The sequence below is a fragment of the Serinus canaria genome, chromosome 11 (genome assembly GCF_022539315.1).
Source record: "Serinus canaria isolate serCan28SL12 chromosome 11, serCan2020, whole genome shotgun sequence".
Classification (NCBI taxonomy): Eukaryota; Metazoa; Chordata; class Aves; order Passeriformes; family Fringillidae; genus Serinus; species Serinus canaria.
Window position 1 is genome coordinate 19,709,654 of NC_066325.1, and position 25,369 is coordinate 19,735,022.

The following is a 25,369-nucleotide window of genomic DNA, read 5'->3' on the forward strand; positions in this document are numbered from 1 at the left end:
AATGGGGAGGGGCTATCGGGGCCAGGGTCGCTATTGGTCCTTCGCTAACAACGGTTTCCAGAGACTTAACGCGTGTGGGCGGGGCCTGTGTGTGGGCGGAACCTGATGCAGGATAATGCCGCGCGTGCGCAGGGCGGAGCTCGCCGTCGCGAACATGGCAGCGGCTGAGGCGGGAGCGACCCCGGCGGGACCAGAACCGGCACCGGGACCGGCCGAGCCAGAGCTGGAGCCCCTGCGGCTGCGGCGACTGCGCGGCGACGGCTTCTTCGAGGTCCCGGCAGCCGATCGGGTGAGTGCGGCGGGTCGCCTGGGTGTGAGAGGGCTGGGGGGTCCTCGGTGAGGAGCCCTCGGTGAGGAGCCCTCGGGCCGGCCCCGGCTGAGCGCGGCTCTTTGGTTTCAGCTGGGACGGTGCCGCAGCGTGAAGGAGTTTGAGAAGCTGAATCGGATCGGAGAGGGCACGTACGGCATCGTGTGTGAGTGCGGGCTGTGCCTCTCGGGCGGGGGCGGCCATGCGGGACCGGGAAGGGGCCTCGGGGTTAATTCCGCTCCCTGCCCTGGGGAGCGATGGTACTTCCACTGGATGCCTTCCACGAGATCACGCTGCTCCATCCAGCCTGGCCTTGGGCTCTTCTAGGGATCCAGGGGCAGCATAGCTTCTCTGGGCACCTTGTGCCAGGGCCCGCCCAGCCTCCCAGGGAGGATTCCTTACGGATATCCCGTCTCTCCCTGCCCTCTCCAGTGGGGAGCTATTCCCCGTGTGGAATCCCAGTACGGTTTGGGGTCGGGAGGTGCCTGAAACTCGCCCAGATCCTCCTTGTGGCTGAGCTGGGGGGGCCAAGGACAGGGTCAGGACAAAGCCAGGTGTGTGTCCTGGTGCCAAGGTGGTTTGTGCTGTCCCCAGACCGTGCCCGGGACACGCTGACCAACGAGACAGTGGCACTGAAGAAGGTGCGGATGGACAACGAGAAAGACGGTAATGGAGGAGCAGGGGGACAGGGGTGGCTCTGTCCTGGCTCTGGCTCCAGGCCATTCTGCAGCACGGTGTTCCTCCCTCCCTGCCCCAGGAATGCCCATCAGCAGCCTGCGGGAGATCACCCTGCTCCTGCAGCTCCAGCACCCCAACATTGTGGAGCTGAAGGACGTGGTTGTGGGAAACCACCTGGAGAGGTGAGAGTCCCCTGTCTGTCCTCCCTCTGCCTTCCAAACCTTCCTTGGAGCCCTGAGCTGCCTCAGCAGACAAAGCTGTCCTGGGGGAGGCACTGACCTTACCTTGTGTGCAACAGCATTTTCCTGGTGATGGGATACTGCGAGCAGGACCTGGCCAGTCTCCTGGAGAACATGCAAACACCCTTTTCGGAGGCTCAGGTACAGGGTGGGGCAGGATTTGGGTCCAGCACTCCTGAGAGGGTGCTGCCATTCCTGCCAAAACACATGGGCAGTGTGAAGGGCTCCCTAGACCTTGAACTGGGGGATTCTGATGGAGCTGGGCTTTGCTGACTCTCAGGGAAGCATTCAGGGACTTCCCAGGCTGGATTTGGGGCTGGAACAAACTGTCAGGGAAACAGAGCTGGGAGAAAATGCCCACCCAGAACTCCCTGGGAGGACACAGGAATGGAGGGACTGCAGGACGCCCCAGTGGGTTTGGGCTGTGTGGCTTTGTCCAGTCAGTGCTGCTCCCACAGAGGTGACAGCTCCTGTCCTCTGTCCCTAGGTGAAGTGCATCATCCTGCAGGTGCTCAAGGGCCTGCAGTACCTCCATGAGAACTACATCATCCACAGGTGGGAGTGGCAGGATGGGGCTGGGGGTACAGAGGGGTGTCTGGGGACACCTCCTGCATCCTGGGAGCACCGGCAGGGCAGGGAGACCATGGAACGATGGGATTGGATTTTCTCTGTGGTCTCTCAGCTCCAGCTGCTGTTTCCCACAGGGACCTGAAGGTCTCCAACCTGCTGATGACCGACAAGGGCTGTGTGAAGATAGGTGAGTCCTGGCACCTGCACTGGGCCGTGGCCACTCTGTGCCATGACCACAGCTCAGCTGGTCTCCCTCCTGACTCTCACTCTCTGTTGCAGCTGATTTTGGCCTGGCACGCACCTATGGGATGCCCCCTAAGCCCATGACCCCCAAAGTGGTGACTCTGTGGTGAGTGGCAGTGCCAGGGTGGGTCCCCCAGTGAGCTGGGGCTGGTGCCAGCTCTGACACCGAGTGTACCCTGTGCAGGTACCGCGCACCAGAGCTGCTGCTGGGCATGACCACCCAGACCACCAGCATCGACATGTGGTAAGGGAGGGGGCTGAGGCTGCCTGGAGGGGGCTGGGGGGCTGCAGGGGGATCAGTGGAGAGGGCTGCACACTGCAGGAGGATCACTGGAGAAGCTCCTGTGCTCTGCAGGGCAGCTGGCTGCATCCTGGCCGAGCTGCTGGCACACAAACCGCTGCTCCCAGGCACCTCTGAGATCCACCAGATCGACCTCATCGTGCAGCTTCTGGGGACGCCCAACGAGAACATCTGGCCGGTGAGAGCTCTCTGCCCATTTTCCCATTGTCCCTTCTCCCTGGTGCTCCCCTGGCCCCTCCTCACACTCGGTTTCCCCCAGGGGTTCTCCAAGCTGCCACTGGCCACCCAGTACACCCTGCGCAAACAGCCCTACAACAACCTGAAGCACAGGTTTCCCTGGCTCTCGGAGGCTGGGCTGCGACTGCTCAACTTCCTCTTCATGTATGACCCCAAGAAAAGGTAAGAGCCAGCCAGGATGCAGGGTGGGTAGGGCAGGGGACCTGCCCCAGGCTGGGGTGGTCCCTGCCACTTGTTCTTGTCCCCACAGGGCCACAGCCAAGGACTGCCTGGAGAGTTCCTACTTCAAGGAGAAGCCCTTGCGTAAGTACTCCCCGTAAGTACTGGGGCAGGGCAGGACTGGGAGGCTTTGGGCCCTGCTGACGCCTCTCTTGCCTCTCACAGCCTGCGAGCCAGAGCTGATGCCCACCTTCCCCCACCACCGGAACAAGCGGGCGGCCAGCACAGCAGTGGAGAGCCAGGCCAAGCGCAGCAAGCCCTGAGCTGTGCCCAGGAACAGGCCTGACATGTCCTGGCTGAGGAGAATTCCCTTAGCCCAGCAGTCCCAGCGCCATGGGGACGGCTCCTCCATCCCTCTGCCCGTAAAGGACGGGGCAGGCTCCAGGCTGCAGCTGGGCGAGTGTGGACCCAGAGCTAGGAGAGAGGAGAGATGGGGCCCAGGGCTGCCCAGACTTGGCAGGGTCAGTCCCGTCCCAGGCGGGTCCTGGTTTGTGCTGTCTGTGGAGGGGAACCCCAACTCTGCCATTGATAAAAGCATCTGGCAGTGGCAACATTGTATTGAGTTCGTTCTTTGGTGCCAGCAGGAGTGGGAAAAGCTGTGGCTCTGCTCTCCTTCCTCGGTGTCACCCTGGGGACAAGAATACCTCCATGACAGCCCAGGTTCTGCCCCCTTTAAGAGGATTTTGGCCCCCACTCTCAGGGAGAGAGGAGCTGCTCCTGCAGGGTGATGTGCTGTCAGGCATCACTGCACCCCTGCCCCTGGACCAGGCATCTTGTTCCCCCTCACCAGGACAGAACACCCCATTCTGAGGCAGCCACTTTACTGATGCACAGAGTAATTTACAGCAGCAGTGCCCGGGCTGGAGCAGGGCCCAGGCACCTCTGTCTTGGCAGCTGACGAGTCCGGGTCCTTGTGCCAAGCAGTGGCCATGCCCCCCTCCCTGGGGGCAGCAGGGCCATGTCAGGAGCGGGGCGCAGAGGCCTTGGACAGCAGCATGTCCAGCTCGGTGCGCTGCAGCCAGAGGCGCTGCTGCCGCTCCCCACGCAGCTCCTGCCCGCGGTGCTGGCTGCGGCAGGCGCGGCCCACAGTGCAGCCGCCGCCGTGCAGCTGCCGGCATGTGCTGCAGCAGTAGGAGGGCAGCATGCCCTGCTGCAGGCACGAGTGCAGCTGGTAGCAGGGCAACTCTAGTGTGGCCTGGGGGGAAGCCCGGGGCTCCCCCAGCGCCTGGGGACTTCTGCTGGTCCCCACCAGCTCCGGCTCCGGGAAGAGGGGAGAGGAGGTGTCCGGACCAGCACTGCCCACAGGCTCTGGCCCAAGCGTGCTGTCACAGCGGCCCCAGCCCTTCATGGGCACGTCTTGAGTGTCCCTCCACAGCGCTGGGGGGGCTGTGTCCTTGCTGCCCTTGTCCTCAGGGCTGTCTGGCCTCTCCTGGTAGAGATCCACACCATCCCCATACTCGGCAGCCGCCCTGCACCGCGTCCCCAGGTCCTGCAGTGTCTCAGGGCGCCCCTTGGCACCCATGGCCCGGTGCCGTGCCTCCAGCAGCTCCTCGGCGCGGGGCTGCCGCAGCTGCAGTGCCAGCTCTGCCAGGATCTCACACTCCAGGCGGCAGGCCAGGAAGCCGACAGCGGCAGCGATCAGCGCGGGCCCCGGGGGCAGCTGGCCCACGGCCAGGCGGTGCTGGTCCTGCCGCTTGTAGCCCAGTCGGCCCAAACTCCTCACCAAGTCGGCTTCAGGGAGCGCTGGGCGCAGCAGGTGCACATAGGCGCCGGAGAAGGTCTGCAAGGAGAGTGGGGAGCGTGGCTGGAGGTGTCTGGGAACCCCTACAATATCACCTCACCACCTCGGGGCCTCACCGGGATGGTGCCGAACTCCCGGCGCCACGGGAAGAGGTAGAGGTTGACGGCCGCCAGCTCCAGCAGCCGGAAGGCGCTGGCCAGGCCTCGCAGCGCCAGCCCGGGGTCGGGGTGGTCCCGCAGCCCCCGGGCCAGCAGTGCCAGGGCGTCCTCCTGCAGAGCCTCCAGCAGTGCCGGCTCCTGCTGCAGCCGCTGCCGCAGCCGCTCCGCCATGGCAGGGCCGGGGCAGGTCCCGGCGGGGCCGAAGTCCCGCTCCAGAGAGCGGCGGTACTCCTGGTGGAACTCCTGCCGCGATTCCTGCCCGTAGTCCTGCCGGTGCTCCTGCCGCAGCGCCGAGCCTGCACACATCCTGCGGGTACAGCAGCGTGAGACCCCACCCCGGGACCCCCTCCCGAACCTGTGAAGATCCCCCGCCAAAGCCTCAGCTCCGAAACTCCGCTCCCCCGAGGCCTCCCGGGCACATCCCTAGTCCCAGTGCCCCCGCTCTCACTCCCCGGCCCTGGTTCCCCCCGTTTTCCCGCACCGAGGGCTCCCGGTGTTCCCACCGGCCCCGGTTCCGCCCCGGCCCCGGTTCCCTCCGCACCTGCCGGTCCCGGCCGCTCGCGCCCCCTTCCCGCTCCCCTTCCGCGCGCAGCGGGGCGGAACGCACGTGCCGCCCGTAGCTCCGCCCCGGGGCGGGGCTGAGCCGGCGCCACAGCGCCCCCCGCTGGGCGGGAGGACCCACGGAGCGGCGGCAGCACCTGCCCGGCGTGTGGGGGTCCCGCGCCGCCCCCTCCTCACTGCAGCGACTCCACGTAGGACAGGGCGCTCTGCAGGGACGTCAGGCAGTATCCCTCCTCCCCGATCAGGTACCTGTGCCCACAGCCATAGCACTGTCACCACGAGCACCGCAGCATCACGGCTGGGACACTGCTGTGACTAGGACACCGTCACACCCACCGCCCCTCAGCCCTGCTGCTGTTCTGACCCACCTCTCGCCCCAACGGCCCCATCCCAGGGCGGTGCCGGTGTCCTGAGCCCAGGGGTGCCTGCACAGCCCAGCACCCTGGCACGTACCCCTCATGGATGAACTCCTCCAGGGCCGCACACTCGGAGAGCAGCTGGGGCAGCCCCGTCTGCAGCACCACGTAGGACAGGATGGGCAGCAGGTCGTCTGCCCCGCTGTGACAACAGGGGCCATCAGCCATGGTGGCCACAGGGACTGGTGCCCCAATACCGGGCTGGCCACAGGCCCCACACCTGCCCTCTCTCCCCGTGCTCTCCGTGGCTCCTGCACTCACATGGCGGCCGTGGCGAGGCTCCGGGCGTCCCGGGTGCCGCAGTACTCCTCGGCACACTCGCAGATGCCGCGCAGGGCCCGCACTGCAGCACAGGGCGGGCGTCAGGCTCGCCGCCACCCCCAGGCCCCAGCCCCGCATCCCCAGCGCCGCTCACCGATGCACTCCAGCTTCCTGCGGGGACAGCTCTCCAGCGGGATCAGGCGCAGGTCCTGCACGGCCGAGGCGTACGCGGGGCGGCCGGGGCCGGGCGGGAAGAGGCGTGAGGCCAGCCCCATGTCGGCGGGGCTGGCGTGCCGGTGCCGCTCCATGCTGCGCGCCAGGGCCGCCTCGCGGGGCTGCTGCACGGTCCTGCGGGCATGGAGGTGACGGGGGGTGCCAGGAAGGGGTCAGTGGGTCACAGACCCTCCAAGATGAGTCATGGTACCTGTAGAGGGCCAGGAGCGGGGCCCACAGTGGTGGGAAGAAAGCCTCCTCCAGACAGGCCAGGCACTGGTCCTTGCCGGCGGCGGTGCCAAGCCCCTCGAAGGCCAACAGAGTCAGAGCCAGCAGCCTGTCTGGGAAGAGTGAGGCACACAGCATGCTGGGACCCCTGTCCTACCCACACTGGGACCCCCCATCCTGCCCACTCTGTGTCCCCCGTCCGCCCCACGACGGCTGTCCCTCACCGATGGCGTTGTGGATGTCCCTCACGATGCCCTTCAGCAGTTCCGGCAGCGCCGTGTCCTGCCCGGAGCTGGCCGGGGGATCTGCGGGGGCCCAGCCCTCGGGGGACGCCAGGAACCGCTCCAGGTCCTCGAAGGAGCTTTCCCGGGCGGGCTCAGGGGGCTCGGCGGGCCCCGGGGCGCTGCTGTCAGCGAGGGGGGTGCTGGACTGGCTGTGCCGCAGCGCAGCCGGGCCGTGCTCGGGTACAGAGAACATGCAGTGCAGGCTGCGGGATGCCCGGAGCCGGCGGCCCCCGGGCTCGGCGGGCAGCGAGGAGCCCCCCGCATCCAGTGACAGGAAGGACAGAGCCGAGGGGGAGGCGGGGGAGGCGTCGGCAGGGCCGCGGCTGATGGCGGGGTAGAGCCGGGTGTACACCGCACACTGCAGCCGCCGCAGCAGCTGCGAGATGGGGTGCTCGGGGCAGCTGTGGGCAGAGGGATGGGGTGGGCAGGGGGCACCGGCAGCACCTGCAGCCCCCTTGCTCTGGCAGGGCTGTATCCACCCCAGCAGTACCTCAGGAGGCAGGAGAAGAGCCCTGACACCACGGAGAGATCCGCCGGACTCCGCTTCAGCTGCACCTTCCACTGCCTTGGCCAGTCCTGGGGAGTGTCCAGGGCTGGTCAGGGGGATGGTGCAGTACCCTGCCCCATGGCACAGCCTCCAGCCCCGTGGCACAGCCTGCAGCCCTGCCAGCAGCCCCTGGCACACACTCACGTGGTCCTGCTCATACTCAAGGATGGCAGCATAGAGTGCTCGTTGCTCCTGCTCCTCGGGAGTGAGTGCCACGCTGCTGGAGAACCTCCTGGGGACACCCCGAGCCAATGAGGGCACTGCTGGGTGTCCCCAGAGCTCAGGGTCCCTGCGGTGACATCCCCACTCACCGGTTGGCCGCCTCCTGCAGCCGCAGACGCCGCTCTTCCATCTTGCGCTGCAGCTGGGCCAGGCACAGTTAAGGGACCAGAGCCACCAGCATGCTCACCCACTGCCCTTAGCCCTCCTCTATCCCCCAGCTGGGACCCCAAAGGCCTGCATGGAGTCGGTGACAGCCACGATAGGGCAGAGGCTCTTGGAGCAATCCCACTGGGAAGGATACAGTCTCCTCCCGGGCCTTGGCGATCACCAGGTTCTCCATCATCTGCCGCTGCAGGGAGAGCGTCTGCGGAGCAGGAGGGGAGTTGGGAACATCCATCCACGCCCCATGGTCACCAGTGGGGAGTGGGGGTCTCCCAGGGACCCTCTCCCTGCCTGGCAGCCAGGTCTGTTTGGCTCCCAGCTCCTCCCCAGCCCCCACTTGCCAGGGATGTTTTCTGCACAGCCTGGCTTGGGTTCAGCCGTGCCACCCGTGCTTCGTAGGCAGCCTTCAGCTTCTGATTCTGCAGGGAGGCCTCCTCCAGCGGGGTCAGCTCCCTGTAGGAACAGCCTGAGCACTCGCCACAGGGCACAGGACACGTGTCAGGACCACATCCTGCTCCGTGACCCCGCAGGCAGGCATGGAGCCACCGCCAGTCCTTGTGTGGCAGTTCTTGCCAGACCCCATGTCCCAAACCCCTTGTGAGTGAACCCCCCGTGTCCTACACGCTGTGTTTGAGCCTCCCAGGTCCCAGCCCTGTATCGAGCCCACATCAGCCCCTCATGCTCCACCACACTGTGTCCCAGCCCCGTGTCCCAGCTCCCGGGTCCGAGCCCCCCGTACTTCCGTGCGCTCTGTGCCTCGGCGATCTGCAGCTTCTGGAAGATCTCCGGGGGCAGGAATGGCGAGAGCTTCCCCCCCTCGTCCGAGCAGACGCGGCGGTGCCTGGGGAGGGGCGCAGGGCCCCCACCCCGCTCCTGTGCAGCCACTTTCACCTGGGCCTTCCCTGGGGAGGGGGCAGGACAGGCCGGCTGTGCCCCACCACCAGCCTGGCCCTGCGGGGGCACCCGGCTCCCCAAAACGGGACCCGCTCCCCTCACTCACCCAGCACCGCTGCGATGGATTTGACCCTCTCCAGGCACTGCTCCGCCAGCTTCAGCAGTTTTGGGGTGTCAGCGGTGACCCCCTCGCTGTTCTCTGTGGGGAGGGGGTGTTGAGAGCACTGCAGGACCTGCAGCGACCGCCCTGGTTCCGCGGGGGGGACAGGGGGTCCTGCCCTACCTGTCCCTGCCGCCTCCTCCTGCAGGGCCTGGGCGATCAGGGTGATGCTCTTCAGGTACTCCACGTAGGCCTCCTGCCAAGGTGGGGGCTGAGCAGGGACCCCGCGGGCGGGGAGCTCGGGAACCCCCCCGGCCTCGGGGGATCGCAGCTCCGGCTCCCAGCGGGAGACGGGGGAGCCCGGGGATGCGGGGTCAGCCCGGGGATGCGGCCCCGGCAGTGGGGCGTGAGTCCGGGGCCGCGGGGGGAGCCCCGGGGTGCGGGGGAGCCCCGGCGTGCCGGATGAGACCGGGGATGCTGCCCCTTGGCTGGGGGTGAGGCCGGGGACGAAGCCGGGGGATGCGGGGGCAAGCCCAGGGATGCAGGGGAAGCCGGGCGATGCGGGGGGAGCCCAGGGATGCAGGAGAAGCCGGGGGATGCGGGGGAAGCCCAGGGATGCAGGAGAAGGCCGGAGATGCAGCCCCGGGGATGGGGGTTGAGCGCGGGGATGCGGGGGGAGCCTCGGGGCTGCAGTCCCGGGGATGCGGCCGAACCCGGGGGTCCCTCCCCGGCCGTGCCCGCGCTCACCCTGGTCCGCCCGGCGCTGTCCATGCCCAGGGCGCCGCTCGCCGCCCTCATGGCTCCCTGCAGCCCGCGGCCCCCCCGGCCCGGCGCGGGCCCCTCGCAGCCCCCCGGCGCGGCCATGGCCGCGGGGCCGCCCGGAACGGCGCGCTGGGGCCGCGGGGCCGCCCGGAGCGCGGCGGGACGGACCGGGCGCGGCGGGTCCCCCCGGCCGGCGGGGGCGCTGCGGGCGGGCGGAGCCGCCGGGCCCGGCGGGGACGATGAAGCGCGATCGGCGCGGGCGGTTCCTGGCGGCCCCGGGCGGCCCCCGGGCCCCCCCCGCGCCCCGCCGGACCCCCGGCACGGCCGCCCGCGGCTCCGAGCCCGCCGAGCCCCCCGCGGCCACCGCCTGCGCACCGGAGGCAGGTGAGGCCCGAGCGCGAGGACCGGGGCGGGGGGAGCGGGGGCACGGCCGGAGCCGCTTCCCCGGGGCCGGAGCCGCCGCGGGGGCACCGGCGGGACCGGCCGCCACCAGGACGGCCTGCGAGGACCGGGTACGGGCGAGGCTCGGTATGGCGGGGCTCCCTACGCAGGGCCGGGTCAGAGCCCCCATCCCGGGGCTCCGTGCCGAGCGGGCGGCAGGTCAGATTTTGTCCGTTTGTGTGGAGTTTCTTCCCCCTGAAATACGGAATATCCCAGTGCCGGTAACGGCAGGGTAAGGAGGAATTCGGCACACGGGGAGGGAGAACGGGGAAACCTCCCGCTATCTCGGGGTGCTTGGCCGCTGCCTGCTCCGGTTTGGCGGTGACCGGGACCCTCCCGCCATCCCGGTTTGGGGGTGCCTGGGATCCTCCCGCCGTCGCGGTTCGGGGTTTGGGGTAGCTGATACTCGGGTGTGCTGCAGCTGGGGCAAGAGATAAGCGGGCTCTCCAACGTCTTCGGTGGGTGCTGGGACACTGGCGCTGCCCCGGGACAGCGGCTGGCACGAGGGGCACTCTCTAACGGGAGGTTCAGCTCCCCGAGACTCTCCCCCGGGAGGTGCTGCCCTGTCCCGCCACTGTCACCATCCCCGCGGGGTGTGGTGAGACGCCATCGCTCCCAGCAGCCTTGGGAGCCCGCTCCACGCCAGGGCTCGGAGCGCGGCTAGGTTGGGTCAGGGCCGGGAGGGGGCTGTGCTCGGGGTTCCCATCACACCTGGGGGGCAGCGGAGGGATGGAGATCATCCCCCAGAGCGGGAATGCCACAGGTGACTCTGCTGGGTGACACTGCCCTGCTTCAGGGCACTGCTGGGGAGCTGAGGAATGGGACAGCCAGCGCTGGGGCGGCCAAGGGACACCATGCCAGCTGTAAATACTTGGGACAGAAACACCGGGGAAGAGCTGCTGAAACCAAGAGGTGGCATTGGCGGAGTCCCGGGAACCCCACTGCGCAGAGCAGGCTCTGCCACTGGCACAGTGGGGCCAGAAGGGCTGATTTTGGGTCAGCTGCTGTCAGAAGGGTCTTTTCCTGCCTGGATTTTCTCTGCTTTGCTGAAGGCAGGGCTAAGGCGGCAACTGGGATCAAGGGGAGGGGAACACCTTTGGGCGCCTCGGTGCCACCCCTCAGCAGCCCGTTTGCTCCTCCCGGGCAGGAATCGGCAGAGCCCTGAGCACCGGCTACTGCCGCCTGTGCCACGGCAAGTTCTCCTCGCGGAGCCTGCGCAATGCCTTCGGCAAGGTGCCCGTGCTGGGGGAGAGCTCGGAGAAGCAGCGCCGCGTGGACCAGGTGTTCTTCGCCGACTTCCAGCGGCTGGTGGGCGTGGCGGTGCGGCAGGACCCCGCGCTGCCCCAGTTCGTCTGCAAGAAATGCCATGCCCAGTTCTACAAGTGCCGCAGCGTCCTCCGCACCTTCATCCAGAGGGTCAACGCTTCCCCCACGGGCCACGCCAAGTCCAAAGGAAAGTACGTGGCCTTCCTCGCCTCCCGGGAGCAGCGCCGTGCCGTGCTGCCCCGTGTGCCCCCGTGCTGCCCCGTGGTCCCTCCGTGACCCCCAAACCCCACTGTGCCACTCTGGTTTTTGCAGGAGCAGCGGGGTCCAGGCGCAGCCGGGTATGGAAGGAGGTGCCTCCTGCCTGGGTGAGTGCCCACTCCCCTTTTCCTTCTGCCCCAGCACCAGCAGAGGGCTGGGATGATGGGTGGTGGGAAATGACCACGTCCAGGGGGTTCTGGTGTCCTTTGACACAGCTGGTTAAGGTTCTCCTTCCTCCCCTTGGCTGCTCAGGAGTATCTTCACCTTCCTGAGCTGGGCCAAACAGGCAGAGGCTCAGCTGGGAGTGGGAAGAGCAGGCAGAGCAGATTTGGGTGGCAGTGCCAGGCCTGTCCCAGCTGGTGTCAGACACTGGGGACAATTGGAAATACCCTTTCAGCTGTGAATGATGGAGGTGGTGCAACCACTGACCCTGGAGATGTTTAAGGAAAGACTGGATGTAGCACTCAGTGCTCTGGTGTGGCTGACAGGGTGGTGTTTGGTCGTGGGTTGGACTCAGTGATCTAGGAGGTTGTTTCCAGCCTCAGTGGTTCTATGAGGAAACAGGAGCAGAGGCTGGCACTGCCCCGGTGCAGCCCTCTGGGGTGGCTCCCACCTGCCTTGTGGGGCAGCCCTGGGAGGGGGAGCAGATCCACATCCCCGTCCCCTCCGCGTGCCCCCCGTGCCCAGGTCTGACTGCGCTGCCTCTCCCCCGGGCAGTTGACCTGATCACGTCGAGCCCGCAGTGCCTGCACAGCCTGGTGCGCTGGGCGCACACGCACGCCGGCGGCTGCGCCTCGGTGCCCGCGCTGCGCAGCGTGCTCTCCTCCGAGTACTGCGGCATCATCCGCGCCGTCTGGGGCTGCGGCGACGGCCACGACTACATCATGGACACGGACTCGGACTGCAGCTCCGTGCTGCTCGACAACGCCGCGGCCAGCAAGCGCGAGTGGAGCAAGGGCTCGGCGCAGCAGCGCTTGACTGACAACGGGGCCGGGGCGGACAGTGCCGAGGCTGTGCCTGCTCCCAAAGCCCAGCACGCTGCAGTAAGGACAGCTCCTTGCCAGCAGCCCGCCGGCAAAGGGACCACGGCGGCGCCGCAGAGTGTGGAGAAGGAGCCGCCGCAGGACAGGGATCCATCTCCCTCGCGGCTGGATGGTGCCGCATTCGTCCAGGAGCAGGCCCTGCCACAGCCTGTCTCCCCTCTGAGCACTGCCACAGGTAAGGGATTTGCTTCCTGAGCTCTGTCCCGGCCTCAGGGGAAGGACAGGGAGCTGGAGAGGTGGCCCAGGGAGCGACAAGGGGCTGGACCCTCTCCTTGGAGACTGCTGTTCCTCAAGGAGAGCGCAGATCCTTCTGGGAAGTGCTCAGAGATTGGCCTCTGTCTGGGGAGGAGGACACTGAGCCGTGCAGAAGGGACCGGGGAACACAGGGTCATGTTCCTGGCCCTGTGTGCTGTTCCCCTTCTGATAGAGGGGAGACTCTGCTGCCAGGCTCTTCCTGGGGATATGGAATGGTCACTGGTTCCTCAGCACCATGTTTGCCAGAGGTTTCTTTTGGCTCAACCCTGAAGCTGGGTTTCCCTGCTGTGCAGCAGCTGATGCTGAATCCCAGGAGGCCCTTCTGCCCCTAAAGGAAAACTGCTGAGTGGGTTTGGGCTGGGTGCACTGCCGCCAACACCACTAACAGAAGCGAGGAATTAACACCCATTTTGAGTTCCAGAAGTGGGGCTGTGTTTAGCTCCAGCACCCGCAGGAGACGTCGGCTGCTGGACACGAGAATGGCAGCTGGGACTTGCCTGGGGACAATTCTTTCAGTTACAGATGTCACAGGAGGAACCAAAAGCTGCTCCTGGGAGCTGCAGGGTCAGGGTGGAGCTCAGGGAGAGCCGTTTCTGGGCAGAGGGGACAGTTTGGTTCAAACAGGCACTGATTGCCATGGAGCACGTGTTCCCCAGGGCGCGACCACGCGAGTGCAGCCGGAGCAGTCGGCTCCTCCTCGGCCGCCGCGGCTCTGCTGCTTTTCCTTGTAACACACCGTGTTCTCCTTCCTTCCCTAGGACAGTTGAGTGGGAAGCAGGTTCTGTCTGCAACGTCGGATGAGCGGGTAAAAGACGAGTTCAGTGACCTTTCTGAGGGGTGAGAGAAGAGTGGGTTTAAAACAGCCTAAATGTCTTCTTTGCCAGTGGGAACCCCCAGCCCTGGGGGCTCGGAGCGGCGGCTCTGCCGCAGCCATCATGGAGCTCACGGCACTGGGGCTCCGAGCTCCCTCCTCTGCTCTGGGGGGTTTGCACACACATGTGCTCCGTGTTTGTGGGCTGCTCCCAGCAATCCTGGTCCTGCTTGGTCCCTCTCTGCTGGGGAAGGAGCTGTGCTGGGAGCTGATGTGGGAGAGCAGTGGGAGCAGGCACAAGGTGGCGGGTGGAGAAACCACCTTGTTTGCTCCTGGGGAGAGCCTTTACCTGGGAAATGGGAGAGGGAGGGAGCTGGCGGCTCTGCAGTCCGTTGTGAGTGAGGATTTGGCTCAATCCAACACAGGGGTTTGGAATGGGGCTGTAAATACATGAATCCAGGCGTTGTGAGTCTAAAGGGCCAAGTGCAGAGCGACTCCAGTGTCAGCTGAGCCTGTCAGCTGTCACATTAAAAGGGCCGCAGCGATTTATTGCCTATTTCCTGTCTTCAGGATTTAATTGCTTCTTGTGTGGCTTAAGGCCTAAAAGGAGGAGAAAGGAAAGTCCAAATGTGGCTGTTACATTTGAGGGAATACAGAATGACCCTCAGCTTCATTAACCTGCGCCAGACAATTGTGTGACATTCTTGCTCCACAAAATTCCTTTTCCCAGTAGAGGAAGCAGCAGCCACATCCCTCACCCATGAATAGATCCTTTCAGTAACAGCCGTTTTTTTGTTCTTCTGACAGTGGTTTGATTATTCTTGCAGAGATTTAGCCCTCAAAGGACCTGGTTTGGGTCCTTGCTGTGTTCACCGGTGCTGTGTTTGCCTGGGGAGAGGACGGGGAGGAGGAGAACACGTGCCATGGGGGAGAGGGATGTGCTGGGAATGGGGAACTGCGGGTGCTGAGGGTCAGCCCGAGGTCACCTTGGTAAAGGGCAGCTTCTGTCTCTCAGGGACTTCTTGAGCGACGATGAAAGCGAGAAGAGAAACGTGCAATCCTCAGACGACTCCTTCGAGCCTTACCCCGAGAAGAAGTAAGGGGCTCTCGGGGGGGTGGGGGGCTGGTGCCTACCCCCATGGGGCTGACAAGGTCTTTCCTTATGGCTCTGTTCCCTACACATTGCTCCCTGGGGGTCACAGAGATGCCCCCAAGCTCTCCACTGGGTTAAACTGGCTGGGCCCTCATCCCCAGCCTGGCACAGCCACAGCCTGGCTCATGTCCTTGGGTCTGTGTGCTCTCCTGCTCTGCTGGGTCACAGCAGGTCTAACAGCTGGGGACACTTCAGTGGGTCTAAAACCAAGATCAAGTCTTAAACCACTGTCCTGGTTCTTTCTTGGAGGGTTTCTGGCAAGAAAAGCGACAGTAAAGAAGCAAAGAAGGCGGAAGAGCCCAAAATAAGGAAGAAGCCGGGTCCTAAGCCAGGCTGGAAAAAAAAAATCAAATGTGAAAGGTAAGGAGGGTCCCTCAGGGCTGGGCTGAGCTGCAGCCCCACACCCACAACACCTCACACGCTTCTGCTTGCAGGGAGGAGCTGCCCACCATCTACAAGTGTCCTTACCAGGGCTGCACCGCTGTCTACAGAGGGGCTGATGGCATGAAGGTGAGCTCAGGCTCTGCTCCTGTCCCACACTGGTGGCTCCCAGTACTCTGGAGCCACTTCCATGTGAGCAGAGGATCCCTGATGGGTTTAATTCCCCACCCTGCTCTGCAGGAGGCAGTGAGCCACTAAAAGCATTCTGCTGGGAGTCCTGGAAGCCTGCCACTGGCTCACAGCAGCCCTTGGAACAGGCTGCGCTGTGTCCAGCTGAAGCCCCTGCTGCCAGGGGTGGATTGGGATGCAGATCCTGGTTTTGCACGTGGTGGTCTCGGTGTTTTTCGGGGATCCAAGTTGTTCCCTGTCAGAAGCTCTGTCCTTGCTTTGTAGAAACACATCAAAGAGCACCACGAGGAGGTGCGGGAGAGGCCCTGCCCTCACCCTGGCTGCAACAAGGTGTTCATGATCGACCGGTACCTGCAGCGGCACGTCAAGCTCATCCACACAGGTGAGTCCCAGCAGCTGGCAGGGCACACACACCCTCCTGTGCCCTGCTAGGAGGTGCTGAGGCTCTGGGGGAAGGGGGGACAGGGCTCCCTGTGTGCCTGAGAACGTGGAACAAGCTGTTGTGCAGGGGGCGTGAGGCAGGGGGGGTTCAGACTCGCACAGGGAGCGTGGCAGCTGTGTGTGCAGGGCACATCCCGGAGCTCAGCAGAGCCATGACTCCCTGTTTCCATGGCAGAGGTACGGAACTATATCTGTGATGAGTGTGGGCAGACCTTCAAGCAACGCAAACACCTCTCGGTCCATCAGATGCGGCACTCGGGAGCGAAGCCCCTGCAGTAAGTGATTCCAGTGGGGATCAGAGGGGCCAGTCACTGACCCTGGCACTGCAATGCTGGGATGCAAACCCAGCCAGGAGCTGGCAGCATCCTGCCTGCATCACTTTAAATGGAATGAGTGAGGACAGGGTCGTGGAGCACCTCTGCTATGAGGAAAGGCTCAGAGTGCTGGGTGTGTTCAGGCTGGAGAAGATTCCAGGGACACCTTAAAGCCCCTTGCAGGGCCTAAAGGGGCTCCAGGAGAGCTGGAGAGGGATGTGGGATAAAGTCCTGGAGTAACAGGATAAGGGGCAATGGCTTCCCACTGCCAAAGGGCAGTGTTAGATGGGATATTGGAAAGGTACTCTTTCCTGTGAGGATGGTGAGGCCCTGGCACAGGTTGTGGACTCCCCATCCCTGGAAGTGTCCAAGTCCAGGTTGAACAAGGCTTGGAGCAGCCTGGGGTAGTGGAAGGTGCGGGGGATGTGGACTGGTCCAGGGGGTGGGATGGGATTTGCTTCAAGGTCCCTTCCCACCCAAACCACCCCGGGATTCTGTGATTCAGTGAAGTGTCCATTCCCAGCCCTGCTCCAGCCCCAGCACTGCTGGCTGAGCGAGGAGCAGCAGGCTGGTGCTGAGCCCCTGTGCCCCGGCAGGTGTGAGATCTGCGGGTTCCAGTGCCGCCAGCGCGCCTCCCTCAAGTACCACATGACCAAACACAAAGCCGAGGCCGAGCTGGAGTTCGCCTGCGACCAGTGCGGGAAGCGCTTCGAGAAGGCCCACAACCTCAACGTGCACATGTCCATGGTGCACCCTCTGACCCAGACTCAGGACAAAGGCAAGGCGCTGGAGCCAGAGCCCCTCCTGCTCCTCACTCCTGCAGGGACTGCGCAGGGCCAGGCGGTGAAGCCAGAAGTGACTGCGGAGCCCGAGCCCACCTGAGGGCACGGGAGCCAGCCCAGCCCAGCCCCGTAGGAGCCGTTTCGGCACTGGAGATTTTTAATCTACGTTTTAGTCTCCCAAAGAACTCGGTGGAATTAGCTTCAGCTTGCTCAGAAAAGGCTTGTTCTCATGCAGTGATTGCCATGCTCACGTCTGATTCAGCAGTGTTGTTCTAAGAGTGTCTAATCCCGGGGGAGGGACCTTGGCAGCGCCCTCCGTGTCCCCAGCCCCACGCACACGTTGTACAAACCAAGTTGGCCACAACTGTTCCCTGCCTGCACAGAGGTGCCCCTGGGGGCTCGAGGGGGACAGAGGACAGTGGGACAACTTTAAGGAGACATTTTGTTTTGGAAAAGAAAGAAGAAAAAAACAACAAACCAACAACATAATTATGAGTCCCAAAGCAAGTCTAAACTGAAAATTTGTAACCTTTTTATTGTAACAAGAGCTTCATGGTTATGCTTGTAATAAATTATTTACAAAGTAATTTGAAAAAAATGGCCCAGATGAGAAAGGTGGCTCCTTGTGTTAGGTGCAGGTGAGGTGTTGGGCTGAGTCCATTCCTCAGAACAGTTCCAGCTCTTCCTCCAGCTCCACGTCCACAGCAGGCCGTGAGAAGTGCAGAAGGGTGGCTGCCAGCTCCGGATCCAGTTCTTCACAGGTGCTGAGGAGCTGGGGAGAGGGCAGGGAGCCAGTTTAGATCTGCTCCAGCTTCCCCAGAGCCAGGTCCAGCAGCACCGGGGCATTTTGCTGCCTTCTCAGCCAAGCCCAGGCAGAGGAGGGAAACTTCCACTCATGGCTGTGGCTGTGCCTGACAATTCCCTCGGACCGAGCAGGAACGGCCACACGAGGGCAGGGCCGGGTGTGCTGGGAACGGTGGAGGATGGGGCCATGGCACGGCTGAGACCAGGGAGTCAGGGAAGTACCGGGCATCCCAGGTGGGCCAGGGGAGCACAGAGCATCCCCAGGTGGGTCAGGGAAGATGGGGTTTGGCACAGGTAGGGGATCAGTGCCCGAGGGGGCTGCAGCAGCACTCCCAGCTCACACTGGCAGAAAAGGGAGAGCACTGCTCCTACCGGCTGGATGTTGCCAAGGCTCTGGGCAGGGCAGTGTGGGATGGCTCCCAGCAGGAACTGCCGGGCTGCAGAGATCAGCTCCAAGGGATCCTGCACGACACGGGAGAGACAATGGAGGCAGAACGTCACCCTCAGCCCAGTCCCTGCTCCAGAAGAGAAGCAGAAGCCACAACCCCACACCCGAGGCTGTCACAGCTCAGAGGGCAGGGGAGTGTTTGGGGCTTGGGAGCAGCCCTGGCAGTTCTCTGTCTCAGGGGATGAGGAACCTGCAGGAGCTCCCTCTGCTCTGCATAGGAAGATGGGAACAAGAGATGCTGCAAGTGCTGCTGCAGGGGAAGAGCTGAAGAATAGAATCAGTTACAAGAGGTTTTAAGCTGGAGAGGATTAGATTTAGAATGGATATTAGGAAGAAATTTTTCTCTGTGAGGGTGGGGAGGCCCTGGCACAGGGTGCCCAGAGCAGCTGTGGCTGCCCCTGGATCCCTGGAAGTGTCCAAGGCCAGGTTGGCTGGGGCTTGGAGCAGCCTGGGATAGTGGAACCCCCCCAGGGCAGGGGGTGGGACAGGATGAGCTTTAAGGTCATTTCCAATCCAAACCATCCTGGGAGTCTATGACAGGAGAAAAAAGAGTCCAGGCTTTGCTTACGTGCTCTGTGGGGTCTCGATCAGACTGTGGCAGGACTTCCCCTTCCACAAAGAGCTGCAACAGCTGGATGTACATCTGGAGTGCCACGCTGAGGAAGGTGGGCTCCTGCTGGAGCAGCTCCTGCTGGAAGCTGGGAGTGAGGCTGGAGGGGGTCAGACGTGGGCTCTGTTAGCTCTGGGTCCATGGGACACACACAGACACGAGGCAAACACAGCTGCTGCTCTGCCCTGTCTGATTTGAGTCCCATGGCATGCAGGGCCACCCCAGGAAGCGAAGCCAGCTCCAAAGCCTTGTGTTTGGAGCACAGGGCTGAAGGGACACTACTGGCAAAGCTCTTTGGCAAAAGGTACAGAGCTCCTCAAACAGCACCGAGCCTGATGAGGCGTTCTGTGGCTCAGGGAAGAGGTAACTGTGCTCACCTAGAGGCCAGCAGTGCTGTTACCTCTGTGCCAGCTGCTGTGGGTGCCAGCCATGCCCCCCCTGCCCCCAGGGCCCCCTCCCAGCCCGGCAGGTCAGTACCTGTAGAAGGCCAGGGGCAGGAGCCGGGTGTGCCGCTGCGAGGCCGCGCTGCGCAGGACACGGAACCTCCCGGGGGCTGTGGGGACAGGAGGAGCACTGAGACCTCCAGAGGGCCTCACCCCACCCCTCCTGCCCCTGGAGCAGCACAGGGGCTGCACAGTTTCCTTCCAGGCCACAATAAATGCAGGTGCTTGGGGGTGGTGACCAGCAAGAGAAGGAAGTTGTCCCCTCGGGCTTTCTCTACCAGCCAGGACAAGACTGAGTTCAGTCATTCCTGATCATCAGCTGGGTCTCCATACTCTGGGATAGGAGCAGGATGTTCTCAGCTTTCACACAAGAGGTTTTTGTGCTGCTTCCAAAGGCCCAGCAGCCCCTTCTCCCAGGGACACTCCAACCCAAGGGATGGGTCACCCGTCCTTGCAGCCCCTGGGGACAGGACTCACCTCCCTCTGCTGAATGGAAGAGCAGTGGCCAGGATGTGCCCCTCCCTTGCAGGCACTGCAGGATCTGCAGGGACCATTCCAGAGATGTCTGGAAATCCACTCCTTCCTGGGTGTCAGAAAGGAGAGGTCTCATTGCTCCTGGGCTGAGGTTGCACCAGAGCAGGGAGGAGCCCCCACAGGAGCCTGCACATGAAGTGCTCTGCTAAAGGACCTGAGGGGTTCACCCCCAGTCCTTCCCCTCACCTGGCAGCCTGGATTCCCCCAGGGGAAGGCTGTGCCTTCCTCACCAAACCAGGCCACCCAGGGCTCCACTGAGAGAGGGCAAAGCTGCACCATGGAATGGTTTGGGTTGGAAGGGACCTTAAAGATCACCCAATTCCACCCCTCTGTCATGGGCAGGGACACCTTCCACGAGACCAGGCTGCTCCAAGCCCCGTCCAACCTGGATTAACCAAGAGACCACTGCACATCCTGCACCCACCCCACTGGAGCAGCTTCTGTCCCCTCTGACCTTTCTAGTGACAACATGTCCTGGGATTATTGTGGGGTTTCTTCTTTCATTACTCATTTCACATGGATTCACCTCCCAGCTCTGTCTGCTCAGGTTGTTTCTCTCCTCCCTGGCTCTTCCCCCAGACTCTCCCAAGGGCAGGCTGAGACCAAGTGTTTGTTTGTGCCTTGAATCTGCTCCCTGATCCCATCTGTGAGGTGACTCCCCAAATGGCTGCACTTCAAAGCTGAGGTGACAGCACAGGGAAAGAAGCAAGCCTTCACAGGCAGCAGGATGCTCAGGGCAGGCAGCTGCTGGAAGCAGCCTGTCATCTTTGCTCCTTCACAAATAGCATTAAACCATTTGGAAACTAATGTCCCTCCTTCCTGGGCAGCCCTTCTCCCATGAAGTACCACATTCCAGCCTGAGGAAAAACATCATCTGACAGATGTGAGATGCTGCACAGAAGCTGAGTGAGACACGAGGTTCCTGCACTACCTGGGAGGTGCAAAGTCTGATCAGCAAACTGGAAACAATAAATCATCCAGGAGGAGAAATAAAAGCAGTGATAGGGGAGATAATGTCAGTGAGAGGAAAAGCCAGGTTTAATCTGATGGGAACAGAAGGGCTTTCAGCAGGCTTGTCTGGGGTGTTGCTGATCCCTTCCTCCTGGCAGAACAAGCTCCCAGCCTTCCCAGTGCTGCCACAAAGCATTTTTGGGCAGCAAACCAAGCTGATCAGACTCATCCTGTGCCATGAGAGCTCCCTGGGGCTGAACTCACCTTTGGTGCTATTCTGGCTGAGATGAGATCCAGGAGTGAGAAGAACAGCAGAGCAACAAGGAGCTGCAAGGAAAAGAGGCTGTCAGCTGTGCCAAGTGGTGACTTGGAACTTGGCCTTTCCAGTCAGGGAATAGCAACATTTCACCAGGGGCATTCCCAGTCTGGACCTGTTGAACCTCAGAGTGTTTCACTGGGACCCCAGGTACCCCCAGCCCTCCCACGGTTCTCACTGCCCCTGGCACCCTCCAGGAATTCTGAGGTGAAAGCTGCAGCTGTTCCCTGGGTGCCAAGTGCTCCAAGTGGCACCAGCTCCTGACTGGCAGCTTCTGGCTCCAGCCCAGTACAGTCAGTGGGGGAGTCAGGAGCTGCTGCCTGCAGCAGGGAAACCTCCAGAGTAAACCTGGGCCCAGGTTCTGCTTCAGCACTGTCACCTGTGTCCCTGTGTCACAGGGACACTCCCCAGGCTGAGCTCTGACCCTGCCTCTTCCCTGGAAAATCAGAGCCAGACCTGCAGGGCAGCAGCCCAGCCTCCTCCTCAGAGCCCTCCAGAGAACTCCCCTTGCACTGAGGTGACAGCCTGAGCCACTTCCTGCACCAGACCTGGGAAAACCCTCAGGAAATCTGTGCTGGGAATCCCAGCACAACTTCCCAGAGCCCTTAAAATGCCTGCACTGCTGTCTCACAAACTTCCTGCATCTCCTTAACTTCCCAGCCAGGCTGCCCGAGCTAAACTCCACAAGGACTGCTCCTGTTGGAGGGAGAGGGAATCCTGGCAGGCCATGGATGGAGCTCTCCCTCTCTGCAGGGCTCTCTCCAGCTCCAGTTTTTAAAGCAGCTCTTGAACAGCCTTCCCAGGAGCCAGAGTCTGAGGTAAAAGTTTAAGTTTGGAACAACTTTTATGCCTGGAGGATAAGAATTTAGCAACTGGCAATCTACAGCCACCTTTTATCAACTATCCACCAGCAAGATTGCCCAGCAGGGGTTACCAGGGGTGCAGCCCTATCTCAGGACAGCTCCTCTCACTTAGAGACCTCCTCTTTCTGGTTTTCAGCTGTAGGGGAGAGCAGAGGGACGAAGTGCACCCAGCCTTGCCTGCTCTGCATCAGTCCCCAGCCTCTCCAGTGCCTCTGTCCCTCGTCCTCGTGGTGACTGCTGCAGGATGGCCCCGTGGAGGAAGGCAGCTGAGAGCCAAGGAGGGTCAGAGACAGGGAAAGCTGCTCCTGAGCAGAGGAACCTGGGAATCAGAACAGGCATGTCATGGGTTTGCAGGTAAAAAAGGGGGAAAGTCCTGCTGGGAATGAGGAGGAAATCGGGGACTTGGGCAAACTGTGACTGGGACAAGAAAAGAAATCATTCTCTTCATTTTGGAGAATGATGCTACACTGAGACAGTTGTAAAAAAGCCAAGTCTAGAAGCAGACAGAAGCATTCTCAAATCTCTTTTATCAGCAGTTGGGCAGGCAGTGACTCCGTACTACAGAAGCATGTGATTATCACCTGCCACAACCTGCAAGGAGATTCTGACATAAATTCCCAGCTTCTGGAGAAAAGCTGCAGGGCACTGACAGTGTAAGGAGAGGTAAAGAAGGAAGCAGCCAGTGAGCAGCTTCAGGAGCCCAGATTCCCCCAATGCAGGGAGCAAAGGGTGTGGCAGCTCCTGGGAATGACTCGAGACCGTGCTGAGGCTTTGCCTAACCAGGGCTCTGCCTTCCAGCCTCCTCTGCAGAGATTCCCCTGCCCTTATGGGAAGCACTCTGACCCCCATCACACACAGGGCCAGACTGAACCATTCTCACCCATTTGGAGTTGAAGCCCAGCAGAGGAGTCTGTCTGGAGCTGCTGACCTGCAAGCCTCAGTGAGCATTGCATCCCCAGGAGAGCAGCCCCCTGCTCCATCCCTCACACACACCTGGAAGCTGAGCTGTGCCAGCCCCTCAGCCTGGCCAGTTCTTCTGCAAGTGGAGCCCCAAAGAGCCTCTTCCACTGAGAGCAAAGTGCTGCCTCCAGCCTCGGCCACCAGAGCTGGGGACAAAGATGGGAACAGCAGCTTTAGTAGTGGGGTGCTCAGTGCCTGCATCAGGTACAGCCAGGGACTCAGAGAAAGGGGACTTTCCCCTCTCCTCAGTGAAAAAGCCCAAGCTGCACAGGCACACGTCAGAAATGGGAGAAATTTCCCATCCTGGAAATGCAGAGGGTCAGTTGTGACCATGGTCACACCACGGTGCCCTGGGATCCTCTGCAGGAGCAGCAGAATGAAAGAACTGCTCCACCAAGGTGATGGCCAAGCTCAACAGATGCACCAAAAGAGGAATCCCTGGGTGAAACTGCACACAGGGAGTTACACACAGGAGAGAGAATAACACCTGGGATTTGGGGGCATTTTGGTTGCTTGGATGTAACAACAGCCCACACTGTGCATCAGAGACCAGGACAAGCCTCCCACTCTGACCCAGCCCCTGTGGCAGCACCCCAGGAGCCCAGGGCTGGGATCAGGGACACCCAGGGCTGGGACCAGGGACACCCAGGGCTGGGACCAGGGGTGCCCAGGGCTGGGATCAGGGGTGCCCAGGGCTGGGACCAGGGGTGCCCAGGGCTGGGATCACCCTGCCAATTTCCAAAGGCTTTGAGAATTTCTGATGAATGTTTCACACGTGGATAGTGTGTAACACCAGCTCTCGGAGCTGGAGCTGGATTTGCCCAGATCAGAGCACCAAAATGAGATCAGTCACCGCTGCAGAGAGGAGCACCACGGGACACTTGGTTTGACACGTGGCCAGAGCCTGGTTGACTCCTTCTGCTGCATCCTCACAGTCCAGGCTGGCACTCAGCAGGCCCTGCAAGAGGACAAGTGACAGGATGGCTCCACACATCCCTCTGAGCTGCTGCAGTCCCTCGCTGAGCTGTGGAAACTAATCAGAGACAACTGTAGGGGTCAGCACGGCTCAGCAGAAGAAACATCTAGCAGCAGCTCCTCCCCCGGCAGCTCTGCTGCATTGTATTGAAATTCAGCTCCAGCACCGCCTCCTCTGCTGCTCCCCCTCACTTTCCTGGGTACTGCTCTTCTCAGCACTGCATCAAGAGTTCTCAAAAGGAGGGTGCAAAGGAGGAGAGCTCCTCCTGCCCCTCGTGTGCCGGGGGAAAGCTCTGACAGGGCCAGGAGGCAGCGGGCAGAAGCAGCCTTACCCTGAAGAAGTGAGCGGTGATGCCGTAGGAGAGCGCGTAGCCCCGGGAGCTGACGTTCTTCTGCAGGAACACCAGGGCAGGGAAACAAAACCAACAAAACCATCACTCCCTCCCTTTGGAACAGCATTTCCTAAGAGCATCTCGGGGCTCAGCCAGCACAGAGCCACCCTGTGACTGCTGAAGAGCTCAGCTGGTGGAAGGGGGTCCAGCAGGGCTGGGCTGCACAGCCCCTACCCCCAGGAGCAGGTGGAGTCCCAGTCCTGGGGGAACAGAGGCTCCTGGCTGTGCCTAATGTGACAGCACAGGAGGGCCTGGAAAGGCCAGCCAGGATGGATAAATAGAAATCAGCTCTCCTTGGAGCCCAGAGCAGGGTCCTGAGGGACCTGCAAGTCAAATGATCTTCTCCCAGAAAGCTGCAGGGATGTCCCTGGATGTTTCTCAGGAGGATGAGGAGGATCTCACTCTACAGCAAAACAGTTCAAGGCCCTGGCATGAGAGAGGGATTGGAGAAGGGCTCATGCCCAGCCCCTCCCAGGCCTCCACAGATGCCCTGTAAGCTGGTCTGTAACCCACGTCACCAAACAAAGGGACTGCCAGGGATTTGCTCTTAATAGTGTCAAATGCCACCACAATTCCAAATGAATGAACCCAAAAAGTCACAGAATCATGGAATGATTTGGGTTGGAAGGGACCATGGGCAGGAACACCTTCCATAGACCAGGATGCTCCAACCTGGTCTAGAACACCTCCAGGGATGGGGCAGCCACACCTTTCCTGGGCAGTTTGGATGTGACCTCCTTCCCTAAATTCAAATTTAAGGTCTTTATCTGGAGCACTGAGCAATGAGCAACCACCATTTGGCTCACAACACCTACCAGCTCAGAGTTCACAAAACAAAAGAAGCTGTCACAGTCCAGCACTGCTTTGTTCCCTTTCCAGCACGTGGTGACCAGGGTGGATGCAGGGAGCCCGAGCAGAATCCTTGGGCAGGGAAGAAGGAGAACTGAAGTTACTGTCAGGGGGAGAATCAGCCTCCCAGGAAGGTGTGTGACACCCAGGGCAGCTGGCAGCCCAAGATGGCACATGGAAACACAGCTAATGCCAGTGGGTGCCAGGGAATAGGTATCCCTTGCAAGGCTGTCCCCATGACATGCAGTGTCCCTGTCACTTGCTGTGGAAGCAGAGGGGAGGACACTGCACACCCCACCTGCCCTGGAGGCATCCCCAGTGCTCAGGCCTGCTCTTACCTCCTGTGCAGCAGCAGCTCCTGCTGCCTCCAGAGCTGCTCTCCCAGAGCAGATCCATGCTCTGGATCTCTGCCTGTCAGCCTTCCCTGGAGCAGCTCAAACAGGAAGTGTCTCTGGGCAGCTGAGCAGCCAGGGAGCAGCTTTGGCCTGCACTTCAGCTCCAGCACCAGCTCCTGAACAGGGTGGTGGGGAAACCAGTGAGGGCCACA

At 62.2% G+C, this 25,369-nt stretch overlaps 5 protein-coding genes across 14 annotated transcripts in view; 2 read left to right on the forward strand and 3 right to left on the reverse strand.

The window, feature by feature from the left end:
- Positions 1-100: 100 nt before the first annotated feature.
- CDK10 (cyclin dependent kinase 10) lies at positions 101-3,350 on the forward strand. 2 transcript variants are annotated; one of them, XM_050978866.1, is made up of 14 exons: positions 120-196; positions 275-289; positions 401-473; positions 902-973; positions 1,065-1,167; positions 1,284-1,365; positions 1,712-1,779; positions 1,929-1,981; positions 2,074-2,143; positions 2,222-2,281; positions 2,393-2,516; positions 2,598-2,737; positions 2,826-2,878; positions 2,960-3,350. In XM_050978866.1, the coding sequence occupies exons 1-14, from the start codon at positions 155-157 to the stop codon at positions 3,055-3,057; spliced, it is 1,053 nt and encodes a 350-aa protein (XP_050834823.1). In that variant the 5' UTR covers positions 120-154; the 3' UTR covers positions 3,058-3,350. The 2 variants fall into 2 exon arrangements, with proteins under 2 accessions (XP_050834822.1, XP_050834823.1); XM_050978865.1 differs by having other exon boundaries at positions 101-289.
- A 248-nt stretch (positions 3,351-3,598) lies between these two features.
- Positions 3,599-4,999, reverse strand: SPATA2L (spermatogenesis associated 2 like). The gene is made up of 3 exons (XM_050979091.1): positions 4,862-4,999; positions 4,663-4,801; positions 3,599-4,630 (listed from the first exon to the last, which is right to left on the reverse strand). The coding sequence occupies exons 1-3, from the start codon at positions 4,997-4,999 to the stop codon at positions 3,756-3,758; spliced, it is 1,152 nt and encodes a 383-aa protein (XP_050835048.1). The 3' UTR covers positions 3,599-3,755.
- On the reverse strand, positions 4,914-9,445 carry VPS9D1 (VPS9 domain containing 1). The gene is made up of 16 exons (XM_030227792.2): positions 9,329-9,445; positions 8,765-8,837; positions 8,588-8,680; positions 8,327-8,489; positions 7,929-8,040; positions 7,727-7,789; positions 7,515-7,567; positions 7,348-7,435; positions 7,147-7,232; positions 6,597-7,057; positions 6,356-6,485; positions 6,086-6,279; positions 5,932-6,013; positions 5,708-5,812; positions 5,392-5,503; positions 4,914-5,000 (listed from the first exon to the last, which is right to left on the reverse strand). The coding sequence occupies exons 1-15, from the start codon at positions 9,443-9,445 to the stop codon at positions 5,428-5,430; spliced, it is 1,896 nt and encodes a 631-aa protein (XP_030083652.1). The 3' UTR covers positions 4,914-5,000; positions 5,392-5,427.
- Positions 9,446-9,552: 107 nt separating this feature from the next.
- On the forward strand, positions 9,553-17,277 carry ZNF276 (zinc finger protein 276). The gene is made up of 11 exons (XM_030227452.2): positions 9,553-9,727; positions 10,932-11,241; positions 11,363-11,415; positions 12,026-12,526; positions 13,365-13,443; positions 14,433-14,513; positions 14,820-14,930; positions 15,005-15,080; positions 15,405-15,522; positions 15,757-15,856; positions 16,492-17,277. The coding sequence occupies exons 1-11, from the start codon at positions 9,583-9,585 to the stop codon at positions 16,775-16,777; spliced, it is 1,860 nt and encodes a 619-aa protein (XP_030083312.1). The 5' UTR covers positions 9,553-9,582; the 3' UTR covers positions 16,778-17,277.
- Positions 17,188-25,369, reverse strand: part of FANCA (FA complementation group A) — a 32,852-nt gene continuing 24,670 nt past the window's right edge. For all 9 annotated transcript variants that reach the window (XM_050978889.1, XM_030227448.2, XM_050978887.1 and 6 more), the window contains 12 exons: positions 25,161-25,333; positions 24,789-24,894; positions 23,914-23,973; positions 23,460-23,564; positions 22,640-22,752; positions 21,824-21,965; positions 20,732-20,794; positions 19,460-19,565; positions 19,017-19,092; positions 18,498-18,639; positions 17,854-17,943; positions 17,188-17,449 (listed from right to left, as the gene is read on the reverse strand). In XM_050978889.1, coding sequence (XP_050834846.1) covers positions 17,342-17,449; positions 17,854-17,943; positions 18,498-18,639; positions 19,017-19,092; positions 19,460-19,565; positions 20,732-20,794; positions 21,824-21,965; positions 22,640-22,752; positions 23,460-23,564; positions 23,914-23,973; positions 24,789-24,894; positions 25,161-25,333 — 1,284 coding nt within the window. In that variant the 3' untranslated portion in view covers positions 17,188-17,341. The remainder of the gene's footprint in view (positions 17,450-17,853; positions 17,944-18,497; positions 18,640-19,016; positions 19,093-19,459; positions 19,566-20,731; positions 20,795-21,823; positions 21,966-22,639; positions 22,753-23,459; positions 23,565-23,913; positions 23,974-24,788; positions 24,895-25,160; positions 25,334-25,369) is intronic.

What these genes read in the sequence shown, in the direction of transcription:
- CDK10 (XM_050978865.1), top strand. Translation starts at nt 116, where the DNA reads ATGCCGCGCGTGCGCAGGGCGGAGCTCGCCGTCGCGAACATGGCAGCG. An exon ending in GGGCACGTACGGCATCGTGT is followed by an intron (nt 474 to 901) that starts GTGAGTGCGGGC and finishes TGCTGTCCCCAG; the next exon opens with ACCGTGCCCGGGACACGCTG. An exon ending in GAGAACTACATCATCCACAG is followed by an intron (nt 1,780 to 1,928) that starts GTGGGAGTGGCA and finishes TGTTTCCCACAG; the next exon opens with GGACCTGAAGGTCTCCAACC.
- SPATA2L (XM_050979091.1), bottom strand. Translation starts at nt 4,999, where the DNA reads ATGTGTGCAGGCTCGGCGCTGCGGCAGGAGCACCGGCAGGACTACGGG. An exon ending in CCTGCCCCGGCCCTGCCATG is followed by an intron (nt 4,802 to 4,861) that starts GCGGAGCGGCTG and finishes GCTCTGCAGGAG; the next exon opens with GACGCCCTGGCACTGCTGGC. An exon ending in CCCGTGGCGCCGGGAGTTCG is followed by an intron (nt 4,631 to 4,662) that starts GCACCATCCCGG and finishes CGAGGTGGTGAG; the next exon opens with GTGATATTGTAGGGGTTCCC.
- VPS9D1 (XM_030227792.2), bottom strand. Translation starts at nt 9,445, where the DNA reads ATGGCCGCGCCGGGGGGCTGCGAGGGGCCCGCGCCGGGCCGGGGGGGC. An exon ending in CTGTGCAGAAAACATCCCTG is followed by an intron (nt 7,790 to 7,928) that starts GCAAGTGGGGGC and finishes CCTGCTCCGCAG; the next exon opens with ACGCTCTCCCTGCAGCGGCA. An exon ending in AGCCTCGCCACGGCCGCCAT is followed by an intron (nt 5,813 to 5,931) that starts GTGAGTGCAGGA and finishes CTGTTGTCACAG; the next exon opens with CGGGGCAGACGACCTGCTGC.
- ZNF276 (XM_030227452.2), top strand. Translation starts at nt 9,583, where the DNA reads ATGAAGCGCGATCGGCGCGGGCGGTTCCTGGCGGCCCCGGGCGGCCCC. An exon ending in TTCAGTGACCTTTCTGAGGG is followed by an intron (nt 13,444 to 14,432) that starts GTGAGAGAAGAG and finishes TCTGTCTCTCAG; the next exon opens with GGACTTCTTGAGCGACGATG. An exon ending in GAGGGGCTGATGGCATGAAG is followed by an intron (nt 15,081 to 15,404) that starts GTGAGCTCAGGC and finishes CTTGCTTTGTAG; the next exon opens with AAACACATCAAAGAGCACCA.